The 9,589-nt window shown below is 41.3% G+C and overlaps 1 protein-coding gene across 1 annotated transcript in view; it reads right to left on the bottom strand.

Annotated features, from left to right (window-relative positions):
• Positions 1-888: 888 nt before the first annotated feature.
• The window catches only part of SLC35F2 (solute carrier family 35, member F2), a 28,556-nt gene continuing 19,855 nt past the window's right edge, over positions 889-9,589 (bottom strand). The window contains exons 6-8 of the mRNA XM_014532897.1: positions 9,184-9,236; positions 8,256-8,410; positions 889-1,899 (exon numbers count right to left, since the gene is read on the bottom strand). Of these exons, the coding sequence (XP_014388383.1) occupies positions 1,714-1,899; positions 8,256-8,410; positions 9,184-9,236 (394 nt within the window). The 3' untranslated portion in view covers positions 889-1,713. The remainder of the gene's footprint in view (positions 1,900-8,255; positions 8,411-9,183; positions 9,237-9,589) is intronic.

The following is a 9,589-nucleotide window of genomic DNA, read 5'->3' as shown; positions in this document are numbered from 1 at the left end:
GACAACCGTAGGACCAGAAAGATGAAAAAAGTCTGTGGTTGACCTGGAAGAGCTCAACCTGTGGTGAGGAGGGGCAGGTACCCAGCAAGCACTTCAACAGGAGCTACAAGGAGGATCTGAACAAGCGCCCAGGAGCCCCCGCCCGGCGGGCCTGGGAGAGGCTCCATAGAAGAGATGACATTTGAGCTCAGCCTGGCAGACATCTGGGATGTTGTCACCTGAGAGCCCCTGAGTCATCACCATCCCTTTATATACACAGGTTTATTCTTAAGTGAGGTATTTTAAGAAATAATCAGTGTATACAAACTGAAAGTATTGTATCCCCAAAGTGCCCAACATTTTAACATAACTTTTTTTCACTTATTGACAGTTGTTATTGGTAGGAGGTGAAAACCAAACATCAGTTTTAACAGGCTTCAGAGAATGAGAGATATTTCACTCTAAAAAAGAAATTAAAATAATTTTAAAATATTTATTCCAGCAAATTATCTGTGAGCTCACTCTGAATTTCCTTTCATCCCAGTCTAGCTCCAAAGAGATAGGTTTATTTTACCTTACAGAAGACATGATTCTGAAAAGTTGGATGTGAAGAAATCTTGAGTATATTAAGACATTTAAAATCAATGAGGGAGCTCAGCCGGCATGGCTCAGTGGTTGAGGATCGACCTAAGAACCAAGAGGTCACAGTTCGATGCCCCATCAGGGCACATGCCCGGGTTGCGGGCTCAATCCTCAGTGTGGGATGTGCAGGAGGCAACCGATCAATTGATGTTTCTGTGTCTCTCTCCCTCTCCTTTCCTCTCTGAAATCAATAAAAATTTTTTTTTAATGAAATAAAACCAACAAGGGAAACTGGTTAATCAAAAAAAAAAAACCACAGTGGGTGTATTTCCATGAAATCAGAAATCTTTTAATAATATGAACACTTATCCTCAATTTCTTTTATTATATTTTTATCCAAAAAAAGCTTACATGCAGTTTCTGTAAAGTTGCACACTGGTAGTTGGTATCATAATGATGCTGCCTATGAACACTTTCATTGAAGAAGGATCATAAAAATCTCACGGAGCGTAAATCGTTGTAAGAAGTGGGGTAGCATCCTCTTTAACCAAGAAGAGAGGGTCCCTGGGTTTACGGCACTCCACTCCAAAGCTTCTGTGGCGCTCACTGTGTCTCAGGATTCTCCGGGGCTGCCCCACCCACTTTCCTGCCGTGTGCAAGCAGTCCCCAGACCTCAGCTGGGGCTTGTGGACAATGGCTGCCTCAGAAGGACAAAACCGAGAGGAAGCCCACTCCCAAACTGCCCTGGACCGCCCCTACTCCTGCCCACCAGCCCAGCCTCGACAGCCCAGTTCTGAGGCTGGCTCATGTGTGGGTTCTGCCCCATCCTGCTCACCCACCTGTGCCTCCAAGACCCCAGAATGGAGCCAAACCCTGTCTCCTGACACTGGGCCCTCACACACACAGTGTTGGCCCTCACACACACAGAAACACAGTCCTCGCCTTGGCTTCTGCTTCATCTTGGTATTTCTACTTGCAGGCCATCCCTTTGTGAAATCTAACCGGTGGATCCAATCCGATGCTCCGAGTGTTTGCTCTCAGTCTGATCATTTCCCAGGTTTCCACTCGGCAGTCAGCAGGCTCTGCTTTGTCCCAGTGGCAGCTCCCCGTTTCCCAGGAGGCCTCGAGGGGACGGCGCCCCTTCTTCTCCAGCTACAGGAATGCCGAGTGGGTCTCCTGGAGGTTCTCCTCCAGCTTCAGGCCCAGGTTGTCGATGCCAATGCTGGTGACGGGGGGCACGCTGCTCTCGGCCGGCTCCGCCGTGCGCGTCGGGGTGGAGCAGTACAGAATAAAGCCCACCATGATGACGGCGAAAGACAGGATGTAGAGCCCCGAAAACTAGGAGGAGAGAAGAACAGCTGAGGATTATGCTCCCTCACACACACACAGCTTTGCAGCTGCCTTTTGCCAAAACCCTCGTGTGTGTGTGTGTGTGTGTGAGTGTGTGTGTGAGTGTGTGTGTGTGTGTGTGTGTGTGTGAGTGTGTGTGTGTGTGTGTGTGTGTGTGCTGGTAAACGCCGGGTCTCTGACAACGTCCCCTGGCACATCAGCCACCTGGCTACCTACAGCTCTAGGAAATGGAACTTCTGCCTTTTTCTGTGACAACCTAGCCGCACCCCACCGCACAACTAGTCCCACTTAATTAAGAGAATGAAAGGTGAGTGGATACCATGAGAGAGTCCAATTCAGACCCAAGGCACAGCTTACAATATTGGTATGAAACAGAGGAGCACAGGATCTCAGATAAAATGTGGGTGCACAGCCCTGGCCGGGTGCTAACTTGGTTGAAGCACCATCCTGTACATCAAAAAAGGTTGTGGATTTGATTCCCGGTCAAGGGCATGTACCTAAGTTGCAGGTTCCATCCCTGGTCCTGGTGGGGCACATGAAGGAGGCAATAAATCGATGTGTCTCTCTCACATCGATGTTTCTCTCTCTCCTTCTCTCTCTCCCCCACCTCCCTACCTCCGTCCCACTCTCTCTAAAAATTCAATGGAAAAAATATCCTCGGGTGAAGATGAACAAAAATAAATTAATTAAATTGATAATAAGTACTCTGCATATTTGTTTTTATTTTAATTAAGGATCCATACAAAAGTTCAAGTGTAAGGAAATTCGTATTTGTTTTTAACAGCATGAAAAATAAAACACAGAAAGAGAATAAGGAAAGACTGGCCAAGAAGGATGTAATAAAAATTAGGGAAACTATGCAGCATAATGAATGTGTAATTAAATGCCCAGGATCATGTTTTTTTCTTTGGAACAAGCAAACACAATTTATAAGTGGCCCTGCTAACCTGATTGTAAATTAAAAATAGGGGGTGCTACTTTAGTCAAGCCAATAAATATTTTTAAATTAGCTTAGATTCCATAGTGTGCCCAATAAAAACAGTTCTAATCGGGAGATAACAAAGAAAAACAATAACAAAACAGAGTGGGTTGGGAAAGGAGAAGAGAAAGATGAGAGACAGAGAGAACAAAAAGCAAGATACACTCTCAAAGGTAGAAGAAAAAACTAAATAGATTTTGGAATGAGTATTAGGTAGATTTCTGGTCATCTCCAGCTGGGGGCTTCCGTGGGTCACCATTGGCTCAAGGGTGATGCTCAATTACCTCTTAACCTTGAACCTTTAGAACTGCTTAAGGCAGTGATGGCGAACCTTTTGAGTTTGGTGTGTCAGCATTTTGAAAAACCCTAACTTAACTCTGGTGCCATGTCACATATAGAAATTTTTTGATCTTTGCAACCATAGTAAAATAAAGATTTATATTTTTGATATTTATTTTATATATTTAAATGCCATTTAACAAAGAAAAATCAACCAAAAAAATGAGTTTGCATGTCACCTCTGACACGCGTGTCATAGGTTCGCCATCACTGGCTTAAGGAATGGAAGAGCCACAGCCCTCCCTGGGGCAGAAAAGCCTTCACTGGATCCAGTGGTGATGCAACCAGTGTGAATGTCAAGCTGAGCAACCCAACTCATTTCCTACCATCGCCTTTAATTCTTGGATCTACTATGCAGCACAGTACCCTATACATAGCTGGTGTTTAATAATAATACCCTCTAGGTCAGTGATGGCGAACCTTTTGAGCTCGGCGTGTCAGCATTTTGCAAAACCCTAACTTAACTCTGGTGCCGTGTCACATATAGAAATTTTTTGATATTTGCAACCATAGTAAAACAAAGACTTATATTTTTGATATTTATTTTATATATTTAAATGCCATTTAACAAAGAAAAATCAACCAAAAAAATGAGTTTGCATGTCACCTCTGACACGCGTGTCATAGGTTCGCCATCACTGGCTTAAGGAATGGAAGAGCCACAGCCCTCCCTGGGGCAGAAAAGCCTTCACTGGATCCAGTGGTGATGCAAAGCCAGTGTGAATGTCAAGCTGAGCAACCCAACTCATTTCCTACCATTGCCTTTAATTCTTGGATCTACTATGCAGCACAGTACCCTATACATAGCTGGTGTTTAATAATGTTTATTGGGGGCTGGGGGGAAAGATCCAGAGAAGATTAGAGGAAGAAAAAGTTAAAGCTATTTAGAGTACCCTGAACTTTTTAGGTTGGTATTATGAAAGTTAATCATGCTCTCCTATAAAATGTTCAGTTACTGAGGGAAAACCTACATAAGTTATTCAAAACATGTCTTGTTTGGTTTGGTGGTTTTAAATATTTAGAAGAAAACGCATCTTGTCCTTCTTAAGAAGACAGGTGATTAAACTGAGGCACCTTTATTAGAAGGGAGAGACTGAGAAGAAATGAGGTAAGTCTCCTGAATTAGACACTCTAGCTTTTTCCTCTTTTTAAAATTCTACCCTTGTGTCTGGATCTATACAGGAAGCTTCTGTGGATACTCTGTTCAATAGGTATTTACTCAAGATCAATTCCAAAGGAGGCAGAGTCTGACACAGGCGAGTGCAGAACATTTTAAACCTCTTTTTCAACTGTCTTTCAAAAAGTCAGAGCCAGTTAATTTAGGTACTACAACTTTAATAATTGGAGGTACACTGGACTTACGATTCTGTCTTTAAAAACTCTTTTTAAAATGCTAGGTATCTTCTTTATGCTCTTCTTTACGCTTCTTCATGTTTGGTTTTCCACCTCTGTAACTGACTCTGAAAATCACAGAAGACCCTCTCTTTGCTCTGTCTTGAAATGACCTTTGACCAAGAGCGACGAAATCTGATCTGATTCAAGAGTGAACTGCTAGGCATGCAGAGTCAAGGAAACAAAAAGCAAAACAGCTAGAAAGGAATTTAAAATTTGTAGTCTCCAATTTTGAGAATAGTTTAAAGTCACGTGACCGGGAAAAAAATGGCACATAGAAGGACTTTCACATATTACAGTTAGAGCAGTTAAAGAGCAAATATTTACATTAAGGGAGCTTCCAACAGTTTGGTAGTGACAAAGGTACTTTTACCTCTAAGCTTTTATTTCTTTAACCTTACTTCCTCCTTGAACATTATTTTACTTATGAGGGACAGTTAAAGTTAAACTACTAAAGCTAAATCAGTATGTTTACAACGGAAAGGCTAGGGAATGTTGTGGGGGTGGGGGTAAGAGATCAACCAAAGGACTTGAATGCATGCATATAAGCATAACCAATGGACACAAGACACGGGGCGAGCGGGGGGGAGGGGTAAGGGCATGTGCCCAAGGGTAGGAGAGGCTGGGGGAAGGTCAATGGGGAAAAAAAGGAGACATATGTACTACTATTTGTAATACTTTAAACAATAAAATAAAATTTTTTAAAAAAAGCACAGGTGAGCAGGGCCATTAGTTACACTGTTGAACTCGGGCTTTCTTTGGGCACGGTAGCCAACAACTGGCCTTGACCTGCAGAATAGAAACACCATCGTCTTCTAGTGGTGGCTCTGTGAAATGCAAGCTCAGCACCACAGAACAACTCACTCTCATAGGAAAAGAAATCTAAGCCTGTCAGCTGTAACTGACTCTGAAAATCACAGAAGACCCTCTCTTTGCTCTGTCTTGAAATGACCTTTGACCAAGAGCGACGAAATCTGATCTAATTCAAGAGTGAACTGCTAGGCATGCAGAGTCAAGGAAACAAAAAGCAAAACAGCTAGAAAGGAATTTAAAATTTGTAGTCTCCAATTTTGAGAATAGTTTAAAGTCACGTGACCGGGAAAAAAATGGCACATAGAAGGACTTTCACATATTACAGTTAGAGCAGTTAAAGAGCAAATATTTACATTAAGGGAGCTTCCAACAGTTTGATAGTGACAAGGGTACTTTTACCTCTAAGCTTTTATTTCTTTAACCTTACTTCCTCCTTGAACATTATTTTACTTATGAGGGACAGTTAAAGTTAAACTACTAAAGCTAAATCAGTATGTTTACAACGGAAAGGCTAGGGAATGTTGTGGGGGTGGGGGTAAGAGATCAACCAAAGGACTTGAATGCATGCATATAAGCATAACCAATGGACACAAGACACGGGGCGAGCGGGGGGGAGGGGTAAGGGCATGTGCCCAAGGGTAGGAGAGGCTGGGGGAAGGTCAATGGGGAAAAAAAGGAGACATATGTACTACTATTTGTAATACTTTAAAAAAAAAAAAAAAATTAAAAAAAAAAAAAACACAGGTAAGCAGGGCCATTAGTTACACTGTTGAACTCGGGCTTTCTTTGGGCACGGTAGCCAACAACTGGCCTTGACCTGCAGAATAGAAACACCATCGTCTTCTAGTGGTGGCTCTGTGAAATGCAAGCTCAGCACCACAGAACAACTCACTCTCATAGGAAAAGAAATCTAAGCCTGTCAGGGTCACTCTGATTCACTTTGAAAATTTTTTGCTGTTTAATGCTGCTACTAAAAAAACAAAAACAAAAAAAAAAAACCCAACTAAAAATACTCTTTTAGTCTTAGTTCAGGAATACCTTAACCAGCAAGTTTGCAAAGATAACAGCTGATTCCTGTCACGTGTACCTGGCAAGGCAAAATAGTTTACCCTCCTTAAGTAGAAATTTCTGAGAATCCACTGAACTAGGCAGTGTGAGTTCATAGCCAATTCCTGGGCATAGTGTAAAATCATTGCCAAAGATTTCTGCCTGGATACAAAATTGTACAAAGACTAAGAAATGTAGTTGCTATTCCCTGCCGAAACTAAAATTACCAGTTGACAGCCAACATCCCAACTACTTGTTCACCCTAACTATTTGTTGCAAAGGCAGCAAACAGGTCCAGAAGCATTCACTGAAGGTATGCAAGGAAAGACGGATCTCTAAGGCAGCAGTTCTCAAAATGTGGTCCAAAGACTCTTGAAGGTCAAAGTCTGTCAGGTCAAAACTCTTTTTATAATTATACCAACATGCTATTTGCCTTTTTCACCTTCTTTTTCTTAGAAGTGCACAATGGAATGTTCCAGAGACTACATGACATGTGATATCACAAGGCAGAATGAAGAACCAGATGTGGAATTCCAGCTATTTTCCATTAAGCCACACATTAAAGAGATTTTTTTTAATGTAAATCGATACCATTTTTACTAATTTTTTTTTATTTTGGGCAATATAGGTTTTTTAAAAAATGTTTTGTGCTAACATATGTTTTTTATTTTCTTAATGAGTTAATAAATATGGTTTAAGTTTCTCAGTTTTAAATTCTAATATGATAAATATAGAAGTAAGTGACCTGCAATTCTTGATTTTTAAGCATTTTAAAAGGATCCTGATATCAAAAAGTATGAGAACTGCTGTCCAAAGAGTTTTTAAATTAGCTGTGAAGTACAGAAAAAAAAAATCTCCCTATTTGGTTCTTTCTAATGCATGAGACTTTACCTTGATAAATACATAAGCTTGAGATGCACATCTTATTAATTACAATAGAGAAAAAAGTGCAGACAATAGAACACTGCACTATAAGACTGATAAGCCTTTGTTTCCTCACTTCTAAAATAAAATATTCATTCTGTAATTTTCGAGGGAAGGTGAAGCAGTCTCTCTGGAGATACTATCTTTACTCTCCTGTTTCCCTTGAAGACACTGATCCACTCCCTCCCACCCCACTCTTTTTGAGAATTACTACATGTCACAAGAGCTGTTCCTACTGGGAGCAGGTTACACGTTGAAATGCTGTGAGGCTTAGGAGACAGAAAAAGTCTGAAAAACCCACTAAACTGAATTACCTTTAAGGTCCCTTCCAGATATAAAGTTACCATCACTGCATGCATGATGATACAATGACCTCCTTCCCTTCCACCAGGTACCACAGACTCTATCTGTGTAGTAGGGCTTTGCAATATGTAAGGGTATCAAATCAACATGTTGTAAACCTTAAATTCCTACACTTGTCAATTATATCTCAATAAATCTGGAGGGGGGAAGCTCAGGATGCCCAACCTGAGATGGTCTCTCAGAGTCAACAGTGGCTCTGGGATTCCTTGCTTATCACCAGGCGACATGCGTTAGCATTTCCATGCAATAGTGTTATGGGCCATACCGAAGAGGAAATTCATTGCATTTCACCTTTTAGAAAAACAATTCTTATTTGGGCCAATTTTCCAACTTGGAAGCAGTAACAAAGGGAATGAGGACTGTGCAATGACATTTTTGCCAAGAGGGTAAGAAGGTTTTACTTTTGGGTCTAAAGTCTTAAAAAAAACCTACTACTTCTTTTGGATGAAACAGTGTTCTTATGTGAACCTGGGTTCTATTTACTTACCGTATAGCCAAAGAGAAAGAGCCCAAAGAAAAGGCTGTAGAGGTCAGATGTCAGGATGCCCAGGTTCACTGAGGTGGCACTGGTAACTTTAATCACCAGTGGCATGAAGCTGTACAGGCAGAACATACAGAGGGCAAATGCCACGAACAGCAGGGCTGTGAAAACATGGAAGAAATCAGAAGTCAACGTGCTTAAGGCCTGGTTACCATTTAAAATTGCTGGTCCTATAACATACTATCTACAAAGCCCCTTGTTAATAACAGCATTGCAAATGATACGCACAACACCCTCAAAAAAAAAAAAAAGAAAAGAAAAGAACAGCAAGATGTGATGTAGATAAAGGACTTCAAAAATCCAACAGGGGCCCTGGCTGGTTTGGCTCAGCGGATAGAGCATCAGCCTGCAGACTGAAGGGTCCCAGGTTCAATTCTGGTCAAGGGCACATGCCTGGGTTGTAGGCTTGATCCCCAGGGGGCCTCCGGGAGGCAGCTGATCGATGGTTCTCTCTCATCATTGATGTTTCTATCTCTCTCTCTCCCTCTCCCTTCCTCTCTGAAATCAATAAAAATAAAAATAAAAAATCCAACAGGGTGTTGAATGATCAAGCAGACAACCTTCACAAAAAGTCTGAAGACTCGAGATACAGATCTAGTAATTGAAAGCTCATGTGACAAAGGTCTCTCTTGTTCAGAATTCCTGGTAAAGAAAGGCTATTCCTGAAGGTAAAGATTAAAAATTAACTTCTATGGAGGTTCATTTACCAGTTCTCAGAGAAAACTCAATGCAAACCACTATCCTGGGTATTGAATTACTCTGTGATTTTACAAAAATGCCTAAATATTATTAAAATGAAGTGTTTATTTCTTGATGTGTGTCTTTGTCAGAGGAAAGGATACTGACTAAAAAGAATGATCATTTATGTACATACCAATTTTCCAGTCCCAATGAATGCTGGCAATATTCTTATATTCCATAAGCAATCTAAGGTTAAAACAAGAGGTCACAGAGAGGTGCACACACTAGTTTTCACTATTGTATAAGCACTTAGTTGCTATACTTCAAATAAGGTGAGGAATTATGTTGACTTTTGAATTTTTCTTAGAGTATAAAATAACTATCTTTTTTATAAAAAAATGACAAAGAAGAGCCCAGCCGGCGTGGCTCAGTGGTTGAGCATCGACCTATGAACCAGGAGGTCACGGTCCGATTCCCGGTCAGGGCATATGCCCGAGTTGCAGGCTTGATCCCCAATGTGGGGCATGCAGGAGACAGTCGATCAATGATTCTCTCTCATCATTGACGTTTCTCTCTCTCTCTCTCTCTCTCTCTCTCTC

This window comes from Myotis brandtii, unplaced genomic scaffold (genome assembly GCF_000412655.1).
Source record: "Myotis brandtii unplaced genomic scaffold, ASM41265v1 scaffold920, whole genome shotgun sequence".
NCBI lineage: Eukaryota > Metazoa > Chordata > Mammalia > Chiroptera > Vespertilionidae > Myotis > Myotis brandtii.
This window is presented reverse-complemented; position numbering and strand designations above follow the sequence as displayed.